Below are 12297 nucleotides of genomic sequence, written 5' to 3' on the forward strand. Positions count from 1 at the left end.
CTCTGATACGAACTCAACTACATTGAATCCAAAGGGAGGACGAAGAAAGGCGATCGGATTTGGTAGATTGCTTTCGACAGTGGATTCAAATGTAACAGTGCGGTCTGGAAATGCAACTAGAACCTTAAAAAACCGACGATGGACCATGAAATTACATATATATCCTCAAAAATCACAGTCAACAAACGGTCAAATAGACAGAGGACCAAATTGTGTTAAAATTACAAAGTTAATGACTTAATTGGTTGAAATTGAAAGTCGATGACCAATTTATGAACTTAGCTATAGTCGAGGGACCATTTTGAGTATTTACTCTATTTGATACCTATTCCGATTCGGATTCCCTATACGAACCAAACACACCCTTAGTTCTTTTATTCTATTTTTAATTTGTTTATCTGAATTTGTTTTTAAGCTTTTTAATTGTATTAATTGTGGTTATATATGATATTTAATTTAAAATGTTCTACTCGATTCAGAATATTAATAGGCGATTTGAAGGTGAATATTAATTTATTAAATTATTTTTTGAATAGTTTATGAAATTATATCTTATAATTCAAATAATATTTTATTTTTTATTTAAATTTAGTTTAATTTAAAATCAAAATTGTAATTATAAAGTTAAATTATTAATTAGAGCAATTCGAGTTTGTGCTTAGTTTGTTAGGAAGAAAAAATTAAATGTGTTGTTTTTGTACAAATGGAAGATCGAGTTTTTTTATGAATTTGTCTCCTGCAAGTTTAAAACTTTTGTGAGGTCTATTGGTTGAGAAAAGGAAATAAAACAGGTTATATATATATATATATATATATATATATATATATATATATATATATATATATATATATTGGTGAATAAAGAGAGGCTATGCCTTAGAGTTTATAATTCTTCTAATTAATGAGAGTTCCTCCTGCATCACGAGCTAGAAGGGGAGTCAGACCATCCATTACTTCAGTGAACACCCAAGTGCCCCAATCTTGTTTGAAGACAATTCCCTCAAATCTATAGAGGAGAAGGCTTGGAGAGGAAATTAAAAGGTGATAAATAAAAATTGGACCTACAAAATGGATAAATAAGAGGAAAACCATCGATATCATGAGGAATCTCAGTCAGATTATGAGAGATTTTAAATCAATTAATTGTGATTTTAAATCAATTAATTGTGATTAAAAGTGTTTGATAAAATTAAATATTAATATGCTAATAAATGTAAAAATGAAAATGAATATTTTTACAATTGTTATATATATATATTCAAATCTAGCTAATAGGTATGTGTATTGTAATATAGGGTTTTAAAATACAATTTAGCATCTCATAATAAAGTAGCAATGTTGTTGTGAATCTCATACATTTCACTAGATGTCTCACTTAAATTTTGATTTTTGTGACTCATGTCATCTTATTCGTTCTTTCAAATATAATTATGAAATGCAAGTGTAAAAATAAAATTATTTAGGATCTATACACTAAATTGTGTCACTTTACTAAGTATCTTTCATCTTTCCTTAACACTTCATATAAAAGTTTAGGGTCCGTATACCAATAGAAAACTGTTCTTTGTTTTATATTTTCTAAATTTTCAATTTTCATTTTCTATTTTCCATTCTCTATTTTCTGTTCTCTATTTTTTGTTTAGAAAACTTGTTTAATTTGTCAGCTTTCATTTTCTATTTTTCATTCTCTATTTTCTATTTAGAAAACTTGTTTAATTTGTCAGCTTTCATTTTCTATTTTTCATTCTCTATTTTCTATTTAGAAAACTTGTTTAATTTGTCAGTTTTCATTTTCTATTTTTCATTCTCTATTTTCTATTTAGAAAACTTGTTTAATTTGTCAGTTTTCATTTTCTATTTTTCATTCTCTATTTTCTATTTAGAAAACTTGTTTAATTTGTCAGTTTTCATTTTCTATTTTCTGTTCAGAAAACTTGTATTTTATATTTTTTGTTTAGAAAACTTGTTTACTAACTGAATATTGTTCTCTGTTTTCTATTTTTTAATTTTTCAGTTTCACCTAAAATTTAGTTTAGATAATATTAATATTTTACTTTGAATGACATGTATATGAATATATAACTTTTACTTTGAATTCTAATATATGTGAAATTTCAATATTCGATATCTGGACCGAACTTGTATTATGATGTAACATAATTAAAAATGTTCGAACTAATAATCTATTGAGTTCAATCAAAATCTAAACATTATATCGAGTTTAATTCTTAATTTTGATAATGTAAATAATGTCTAACTTAAAGTGTAAGTAAATAAATTATGTTTAAATAAGTAAAGTAAGTAGAAAAGATAAAAAATAGTGATAAGTAAAATAAGATGATAATGAATGTAATCATAGTAATGTAGTTATAGTGACATGTAACTGAATAGATGATTATGTTTTCCATTTCGAAAACAGTTTTATAGTGAAACTAGATAGATGATAGATGATTTTGTTTTTCATTTCGAAAACAGTTATTAAGTGTGTTTCAGTTTTTCAAGAAGTTATTTTCAATTTTCAAAATTGAAAACTGTGTTAGTAAACATGTTTTAGTAAATGGCCCCTTAACACTTCATATAAGAGTTAATATCCAAAATGGTCCTGATGTACTATAGTAATTTTTATATTTTTGCCCAATGTAATCATTCGTTTGTTATTTCGTCAAATTTATGTTAAATAGAGATTCAGTTCTCACTCTTTTTTTATGAATGGTACAAGTAATCCGTAAATAAATTAGTGGGTCGTAATGCATAAAAGAGTTGTATTAAAATTACTGGAACAATATATATATAAAGTGCATGACTTGATGGTACATTATCAAGTAAATTTTATATTGTGCACCCTCCAATAACAGGGAGGATATAGAGATGAGAGAAGTAGCCAACCCTAGGTGCTAGCTAGTACACAAAACAAGCATGCATCCACTCTATAAAGAAAATGGGGCAAATTCTTTCATATATGCTGTCAGCAAATCATATACGAATATCGTTCAAGACCTTCAGGGCATTCTCCAGAATGCCCCTTACCTCTGCCATTTTCAACTCTTTTTGGCTCAGCGCAGTCTTTAACCCCTCAATCGTCCCTTCCATCTCCTCCATAGTGAGACTCAGCTTCATCACCGTGACGCGCAGCGCCGCATTCTCTCTTTCCACTGTCTTCACCCTATCCTCCATGTTTTCGTTCTCGTTCTCGTTGAATGCCGCCATAACCAGATCGATCCAATTCTGAGTTTTTAGGTGAAGTAAGAATTCGAGTTGCGATTTTATAGGTCGTTGAAACGCCGTAGCCTTGTGAAGGTATAGTAGAGCTTAGCAACAGAGTTTACGTAAAATGTGGCGATTTTATAGGTGGTGTCCGGTGGACAATTCATGAGTTGGACCCGACCCGTATTACTACGAGAACGCCCATCCTTCACAGTTCAAATTGTTTCCGTCTGCACCTTTTCTGCTCATACCAACAATTCCTTCCACTACCACTCTCATATCTTTCAGACATTCTTATTGAAGTTTATGATAGATTTAATAAGTTATCTTGAGGTCATAATGCATCTACCCCTACTAATTTAAATATAATAACCACTAATATTGGTAAAGTTATAACGACAATAAAAATTATGTTAGTGTAATAATGTGAATTGATAAGATATTTGTAAAATTATCATCTTTTATTTTTTTTTACATGTATAAACTTTAGTAACATAATATTTCGTTGAATATTATTATTAAGGGTAATTCTACATGAACTCCCAAATTGTACTTCAATTTTTTACTCCATATGACATGACATGCCTTATTATTTATGTCATGTTTGGCAAAATGACTGTTAATTGATAGCTGTTAGCTGATTGTGTTAATTAGAGGGTATAAATAGTTGATGACATTAGTTGATTGTAAAAAAATGTTCGGTAAATTAACTGTTAGTTGATAACTGTTTGGTATACTTTCTTTTCTCAAAAAGCTAATGAAAAAATTATTTGAATAACTTTTTGAATTTTAGCATTATGAAGTTGCAAAAAGCTAATTAACCAAATTTTTAAAGTTCATAAAAATCTTTAAAATTTTATGAAAGTTATGATTGAATACACCTCCAAGTATTTTTGTTTACCAAATTGGTGTCTCGTACCAGTGCACTTGAACGCACCGAATCATTTGACCGCTCGACAAAATATAGCATCGAAACGGGTGCAAATATAGAAGCAATTTCGTCCAACCCGACTTTTACCCCGCAAACGGAAAAAACCAGTCGAGAGGGAGGAAGAGAAACACACACAGTGACACACAGAATGATGAAGGAAGAAGCCATAAGCTCCTCCGGCGATCCTCTGCTGCCACCCAAGTCTTCCTCTCCTCCGCCTACCCCCACTCCCGCTGCTAGGTAATCCCAATCCCCATCGGAACAACAAAAACCCTAGGTTACGTTTCTATCTACTCATTCTGTGTTGCTCTCCATCCCATTCTGGGGCTTTCGCCATTCCATAACCGAATTTTCGGTTATTTGTTTATAATCTTTGTAATGCTGCTTTTCTTTGTTCACACTTTGTCATTATTTCGCGTTAAGCTTATTCATTTGTTTACCTCTTCGATTATAAAACTTACAATCGAGTCTCGGGTTTTTAATTTTTAATTTTTCTTTTTCGAAACTAATTGTTTTAATTAATGAAATCGCATGATTCTGCTAGCCACAAACCTGTAATTCGTAAATGAGATGACAGCGTATTAGGAAAATTGAAAGGATTTTTTTGCTAGGGAAGCTGAGGTTTGAAATGGCTGGCAATGGTATTACTGTAGTGTAGTTATTTGAGGATAAAATTGTGCATTTGCTGCTGTTTGTTTTACATATGGGTGAGGTGATTTTAATCTATTTATCTCTTCCCTGTATGACAATAAGGTTGTGGCTACGGAATCATGAATTTCCCTGGGCTAAGGCAAACAAAAAGTGAAGTAAAGATGGGATAGTCCGATAGTTAGAGAACAATTGGTCAAATTGTTTGACTTTTCCAAATATTTTAACCACTTGACTGATAAGTAGTTTAATAGATTGTATTACTTCTTGTCAGTTCTGCAGGGGCATCTTCTCCTACTGTTCCAGTAAATGTTGGCAGCACAGACTGGGCAGCACAGGGCTCAAAAGCAGGCTCTGTTTCCCGTGTTGGGTTACAGCGCATAGGGACTTCTTTGAGTACCAGTGCTGGTGGTTCTGCTCTTGGATCATCACAGCCTTCGTGTAGACCCTGGGAAAGGGGTGATCTATTGAGACGGCTCTCAACATTCAAACCCACAGACTGGCTTGGAAAGCCTAAGGTTTAAATCTGGGCCTCTATTTATTATCATAATACATCAAGGTTACTTAAAAATCTTTTATTGGTTCTTTTGTTTGTGGATCCACTTCTCCATCAATATTTACATTATGGCGCTACTTCAAGATAGTTTTGAAGTTGGGGACTTGGGGGACATAGACAACTATATTTCTTAGATGATTATGCACAGGCAGGGGACTAGCCACAGAAGAGCAAGGCCAATTAATTACTTAGAACTTTGTGTTGCCCCAGAATTTATTACTTAGCATTCAAAATAAGAATTTGTATTCCTCTTAATTCTAGGACATCCTTAATGTCTTTAGTGCATTTATTTTTTATTCCTCTTAATTCTAGGACATCCTTAATGTCTTTAGTGCATTTATTTTTTATTCCTCTTAATTCTAGTTCATCCTTAATGTCTTTTGTGGCTTTTTTTTATTCGTCTTAAGTCTAGTACATTGCTAATAGCTTTAGTGACATTTATTTTCCCTTCGGAAAAAGAGAGTTTACAGATAATGGTGCTGGGTTGTGTCTTTTTCTGACTGGTCAATTTCCATTTAATTTTTATCCTCACTTAGAAATCAACAGGAAAGATACTCTTCGATAATAGACATGAATTCCACTAGCTAAAAGGAAGCTAGGGCTAGGTGAATTTTACTATCTCCTTTATGATGAATGGACTTTCTTTTTCAAGCATTATGCCTCAGTGATGCTGTTTGCCCTTGCTGCACCGTCTATTATAGTATTATCTTCATTTATTTATTTAGTTACTTCTTGTTTTTCTTGTATTTCTGTGTTAAATCATTTTTGTCACAAATGTTTTGTGCTAAAATAGTTAGCTTTACATAATTTTAAGTGGACTGGAGGTTTCTTTGGCAGGCTGCAGGTTCTATGGCTTGTGCCAGAAGGGGCTGGATAAATGTGGATGCTGATAAGATTGAATGCGAGTCATGTGGTGCAAATCTCAAATTTATTTCCTCAGCTACCTGGACTCCTTCTGAAGGTGGCTTGTGCTTTATATTATTTCGGCATTTTATAGCTGTTTGTTATTCTTATTTCATAGTTAGCAATCAGATTTTTTTATACTGTTAAGACCCTTCTATATATATCTAGTGTACATTACTACTAGAATAGTATAGTATATTAGTATTCACCATTCAGAGTAATTAACAGCTAGGGGAAAGTTTTCTGATAACCTTTAGAGTTGGAACTGAAAAACCTAAAGATATAAAATCCATCCTATATGTCAAACAAGGGATACGGGATGCCCTATGCCCATTTCTCTGTCTCTAGTATCTTGATTTCTACCTTTAGAGCATGCCAAGATTTATCTTGATATTGTCCAGGCCAAGAGTGTTTAGGCCTAGTTTAGTGGGGTTTTTAGTAGAAATAATGCTAATTGTACTAAGTTTGGTATATGCTTGTGGTTTGCAGGTATCTATATACAATAAGTTGCTAGATGTTATGCTTTCAGTTTCCTCTTTATAATGACCAAATATTACTCAGAATTTTAAGAAGAAAGAAATAAAGAAAATGCATGTTAGAGCTGTGAGAGATGTTTTTCCTTCACCAAATGGTTTCCTCTCTCTCTCTCTAAAATTTCTAATTATCCTTTGTGTCCATAAAGTTCAGGGGCTAATTTAATTATGAGTTAACTGTTAACCTTAACATTTCTTTTTACCATATGAATAGTGGTTAGCGACTCGGATAAAATATTTTAATAGTTCAGTTGTTTATAATTTTATTTCTTAAGTTTAGGTGATGTAGGTGCACATTTCCCTACATTAAAAAGGTTGTTTTATCATTTATGTATGCCAACTGCTTAACTTCAGAGAATTGTAAGTCTGTAACCTGATGCTCATGGAAATTCCCTTTGATAATTGTGAGCTTTTGCAACTAGGATATCTGGTGTAACCAAGTGCACCTCATTTTGAGTTTGTACTGTCTATGACAATTATGCAGCAATTTTTGCCCTTGTTACCTTTTTTTTGAACCTTAATAAGACTTTGCTGCATGCCTGTTATACCTTTTGTTCTAATAAATAGGTTATCCTTTGTAGCTGATGTTGCTGGTGAAGATTTTGCAAAAAAACTTGATGAAGGGCATAAAATCACTTGTCCATGGAGGGGAAATAGCTGTGCAGAAAGCTTGGTCCAGTTCCCCCCTACTCCACCTTCTGCCCTAATTGGTGGTTATAAGGATCGTGCTGATGGATTACTTCAGTTCCCTTCCCTCCCTATTGTGGCTGCATCTGCAATTGAGCATATGCGAGTTTCTAGAGGTTCAGAAATTGATTCTTTTCTAGCTCAATCACAGGGTTTTGGAGGTGTTGAACCTTTCTTTAGGCCAGAGGTTATGTCTGGAGCTGAGAACACCAGAGAAGATGCTTTCTTTATATACTCTCGTGTAAGATTGCCATGCTTTCAACTACTACTGATTTCCCTTTCTATATTTCATTTCTAAACCTTTTTTCAACTTTTCATTAAAACTTAGGCTCAGAAGCTGATAAGCCTTTGTGGATGGGAGCCAAGGTGGCTTCGAAATGTCCAAGACTGTGAAGAATACTCAGCTCAGTCGGCTAGGAATGGATGTTCAACAAGTCCGACAAAAAATCATGGTCCTCCACAAGATCTTGGCCGTGGCAAGAAGGTACTGTCTTGTTCAAAGAAAAGGGATACTGTTAAAAATGAAGTTGTGTGCCCCATGTCAAAAGGTGAATCTAGGTCACCTTTGTTGGATTGTAGTTTGTGTGGAGCTACAGTGAGAATCTTGGACTTCCTTACTGTTACTCGTCCTGCTTGCTTTGCTCCCAATAGCATTGATATCCCTGAAACAAGCAAAAAGATGGCATTAACACGAGGAGTAAGTGCTGCCAGTGGAATAAGTGGGTGGGTTGCTACTGATGGTATGGAAAAGGAGCAGACAGAGGACCATGATGAAGCAGCAACAGATGAGGGAAGGTCATTGTCGAATAATGGTGTGGATCTGAATCTTACAATGGCAGGTGGGCTGTCCTGCTCACAACTACGCAAGAGTTTAGGTCCTGACCAGTTTCAAGATGTGCATAAGAGAAGAGATCCAATGATTGGACAGCCTTCTAGCAGTGAGGTTGGTGACCGTGCGGCTTCATACGAGTCTCGTGGTCCTAGTTCTAACAAGCGTCATTTAGAGGAACATGGAAGCACTGCTGACAGGCCACAATTGGTAGTACAACAAGCGGACAGCGTTGAGGGAACTGTAATAGACCGTGATGGAGATGAAGTCAATGATGACAGTCAGTACTCAGCTGGTCCTTCAAAACGCCCCCGTGAGTCAGATCCTCTAGAAATTCATCACTCATCATATGGGAAAAATGCAGCTGGTGCTGGTCCTAGCTTGTCACTTGGTATTGAGGTTGGAACAGATGGCCAAAGAGATGATCCTTTCAACCAAGGTCATGAACAGGTGATTGGTTTCCCAGCTACAAGAGATTCAACACATGTTTCATCTGTTATTGCTATGGACACATTTCATTGTGCAGATGATGATTCAATGGAAAGTGTTGAAAATTATCCAGCAGATGTTGGTGATATTGAATTCCCTTCAACATCAGGTGTAAAAAGCACGGATCCATTTGAGGTGTCTGAGTTAAACTATAGCAATCAAGCACAGCAGAGTGCTTGTCCTGCTGCTATTAGGAGTGCTGGTGAAATTGGTGTTAGTAGCACAAATGATGAGGAAGTTTTAAATGCAGATACTGCAACTGCTCATGCTAGGGACGGCCTTAGTTTTGGGATTAGTGGAGGAAGTATAGGAATGGGAGCTAGCCATGAAGCTGAAATTCATGGGATGGATGCTTCTGTGCATAGAGCTGATAGTGTTGTTGGTGATGTGGAACCAATTGCTGAAATCACTGAAAACGAAGGTCAAACCGGTGAATTTGGTCCTGATCCTGGACTGATGGGTGACTATGTTCCAGAGGAAATGGACCGGGAGGATCCTAATGGTGATAGTCAAGATCTAACATCTCGCTCTGTGGGAAGAGCTGATAGTGGTTCAAAAATTCTTGGCTCAGCCAAGGCAGAATCCATCGAAAGTGCTGAGAAGACCAGCCATGGTCCCTCTACACCCAATAATAGTGCACATCCCTCTCTTTCTTGCAATGCTATTTTATTGTCTGTGCATGAGGCATCAAAGGAAGAAGTTACCCAGGATGCCCAGGTTGCCCAGGTTGCCAATGCACTGACTACTGAAGATGGTGGATATGTGGTGGAGTCAGGCTTCTTGGTTGCAAAGGGGACAGGTAATGGTATCTCTGCTGTTCTGTTTGCCCAACTCTTGTCTTCACCTCCATGCAAGATATTTACAGGTTGTAAGAAGTGTTGATAATGATGCATAATAAACCTCAAGTCTGATTTATTTTATGTTTATTAAATTTCCTCCACTCAATATTAAGAAGTAATGTTTTAAACTAATATTCACTTTTCTTAGATATAAGACATTTCATTGGCAGTGTGGGCGTCATATTTTGACAAGTGATTTTCATAACTTGGGGTTATGTAGCACTGTAGCCTATAATGACACCACAGCTTGTTATAATGGAATGTTTGATAGGTCATTGTAGTTCATGATTTAAATGATACTATTAGTGATGAATTAGCCATATTTTTTTCCCAAGCTCATTAGTATGTGTCCTTTTCTCAATTTCTTGGCTTCAGTTAAATATTTTCACTTTAATTTTATTAATTAAATAGAAAGTGTTCTTCAGGGCCTTCCAATGGGGAAAGTGGTTATAAAGAAGCTGTTGAGTTTGACCCAGTTAACCATCATAACCCTTTCTGCCCTTGGGTCAATGGAAATGTTGCTGCAGCTGGCTGCACCAGTAGTAGTGGTTCCAGTTCCAGTGCTGGTGCTCTTGCTCTTTGTGGTTGGCAGCTAACTTTAGATGCTTTGGATTCTTTGTCGCTTGGAAATGTTCCAATCCAAACTGTGGAGTCCGAATCAGCTGCTTCTTTGTATAAGGTATACAAATCTATTCTATGCTTAATAATATACATATCTATAGTTACCTTGGATTTATTCAATTCCTTTGAGATGGTAATCATTGAGCTGGATGCCTTACTGGTGCACTCCTGCTAAAAGTGGGTTACATTAAGCTATTGTTAAGATCCATTTCCCTAGTTGCTGGCTTCATGTGTAAGAGCTTCTTCTTTAATGTTTGAGTTCAAAGAATGTTCTATAAATTTCATTCAAGTTTCTTTTCTGGACTAAGAAAAATTCTATCAGCTTTCTGTCATTTGGTCCTTTGAAGTTGCCATTGTTGCAATTGGATTGCCATATTTAACTTTCTTTTGCAGGATGATCATCGATCTGCTGGTCGGAAACTCTTGGCACGAAACTCATTTAGCAAAAGTCGTGGAGGGAATTAACAGTGAATTATAAGTGAGTTAAAACCTGGTAATTTGTATGTGTTATTATGATATCTCTTAATTCCATAAACAAGTGTGCACGTTTTGAAATTATATTAATGGGCTACCTGAACCAGAATTTTCTGGATATAATTTAAATGAATCTTGCTAGGCCCCTTCCATTTTTCACCGCATTTGTTTTTGCCGCCTGATTGTGGAAATGCTTCCCACCAATAGAAATGCTTTGACTATTCAACCTTTTTAATTTAGTGGGCCCTTTTAACTTAGTAATATGGAGGGATGTTAGCAAGTGAAAAAATGAGGGAAATAATCATTTTCCAATTTAAATTTGGGTCTAATATGCTTTTACCATTCACTTAATATAAGCTGTGTGCTTCCACAAGTCTTTTCTTGTTGATTGCATATTTCTATTATTAAAGTTGAAGCTTAGTGGATTTTTTTTAGGTGTTTAATATATGTGAGAAAACCTTAACATTTAAACTCCAGATAATAAGGTTTATGCTTCTGTGAAACAGAAAATATTGTTATTCATTCTTCTTTCAGTCTTTTTAAGGAAAAGGATAAGAAGCAATAATAGGATTATGGAAAATTTTTAGAAATACTAAAAAATGTCTTGGCCTGCAGATTTCAGATAGCCTGTCAACTAAGAGCCAATGCATATCATCGTTTCACAGAAAATAATTTTATTCATTTTGTTTTGTTTTGTTTTCAGTCTTTTAAGAAAAAGGGTAAGAAGCAATAAAGGGATTATGGAAAAATTATAGAAATACTAAAAAATGACTTTGGCCTGTAGATTTCAGATAGCTTGTCAGTGTCAACCAAGAGCCAATGCATATCATTTTGCTTACAAGTAGTTGCATCCTGTTGCCTTGCCTCTAATCAAACTTGACATATTACACATTCATTGGTTTGCATTCAGGGTTTTATAGGTCTATAATGCAAGCTGCCCAATCAAGTGGTCTCAGTTTGTGTGAGATCCTGAATTGTTGAACCATTTGATGATTCCTTGAGATGTTCCATTGAGCCAGAAGACTTTTCTTTTACTTAAAATATTGTTTCGGTTATAGCTTCGCTTATGAAGCTGTTTTGTGTTAGCTGTTATGTTTCTGGAGATGCCAAGGTATTTGTGGGTGTAACTCTTATTCACCGCAATTCCTTGCTCTTGCTTTTCTTGTTTTTACAGTATAAATGATAATAAGACCTTGTAGTATGGCAATGCCAATTTAGCTATGTTCTAGCTAGTGAGTTGGAAATTGTCTACAAGACCAATCTGTATTTATTTGCTTATTATGTTATTTGATAGGAACATTAAGAATCTCTTATACTTGATTTTATAGAGTATCATAAATTCAATGTTTGGAATTTCCATTTAATTTCTAATATATGAAGTCGATGACTAATATTTAATGCACAAACGGTGCATGCTGTATTATATATTATCGTCTTCGGCCAGAGACAAAGAAACTCCTTCGTCTCACGCGTGGAGACGAAGAGCTTTTTCTTCTTCTCCATTCTTCATCTCCATGCCGGAGATGAAGAGAGTCGTCTCGGCCAGAGACAAAGAAACTTCTTCGTCTCCCGCATGGAGATGA

General features: G+C 34.8%; 1 protein-coding gene across 2 annotated transcripts; it reads left to right on the top strand.

The window, feature by feature from the left end:
* The first annotated feature begins 4157 nt into the window (after positions 1-4157).
* LOC109150534 lies at positions 4158-12087 on the top strand. 2 transcript variants are annotated; one of them, XR_002049166.1, is made up of 8 exons: positions 4158-4375; positions 5058-5301; positions 6177-6300; positions 7357-7703; positions 7791-9579; positions 10031-10298; positions 10634-10718; positions 11625-12087. XR_002049166.1 is itself a non-coding variant. In XM_019298464.1 (8 exons), exons 1-7 carry the CDS (start codon positions 4284-4286, stop codon positions 10703-10705), a joined length of 2922 nt encoding a protein of 973 aa, XP_019154009.1. In that variant the 5' UTR covers positions 4159-4283; the 3' UTR covers positions 10706-10718; positions 11625-12087. The 2 variants fall into 2 exon arrangements, 1 of the variants encoding a protein (XP_019154009.1); XM_019298464.1 differs by having other exon boundaries at positions 4159-4375; positions 10045-10298.
* The last annotated feature ends 210 nt before the right edge of the window (positions 12088-12297 follow it).

The sequence above is a fragment of the Ipomoea nil genome, unplaced genomic scaffold, assembly GCF_001879475.1.
Source record: "Ipomoea nil cultivar Tokyo-kokei standard unplaced genomic scaffold, Asagao_1.1 scaffold2279, whole genome shotgun sequence".
NCBI classification, from domain to species: Eukaryota; Viridiplantae; Streptophyta; class Magnoliopsida; order Solanales; family Convolvulaceae; genus Ipomoea; species Ipomoea nil.

What these genes read in the sequence shown, in the direction of transcription:
- LOC109150534 (XM_019298464.1), top strand. Translation starts at nt 4,284, where the DNA reads ATGATGAAGGAAGAAGCCATAAGCTCCTCCGGCGATCCTCTGCTGCCA. An exon ending in TACCTGGACTCCTTCTGAAG is followed by an intron (nt 6,301 to 7,356) that starts GTGGCTTGTGCT and finishes TATCCTTTGTAG; the next exon opens with CTGATGTTGCTGGTGAAGAT. An exon ending in CAGCTGCTTCTTTGTATAAG is followed by an intron (nt 10,299 to 10,633) that starts GTATACAAATCT and finishes TTTCTTTTGCAG; the next exon opens with GATGATCATCGATCTGCTGG.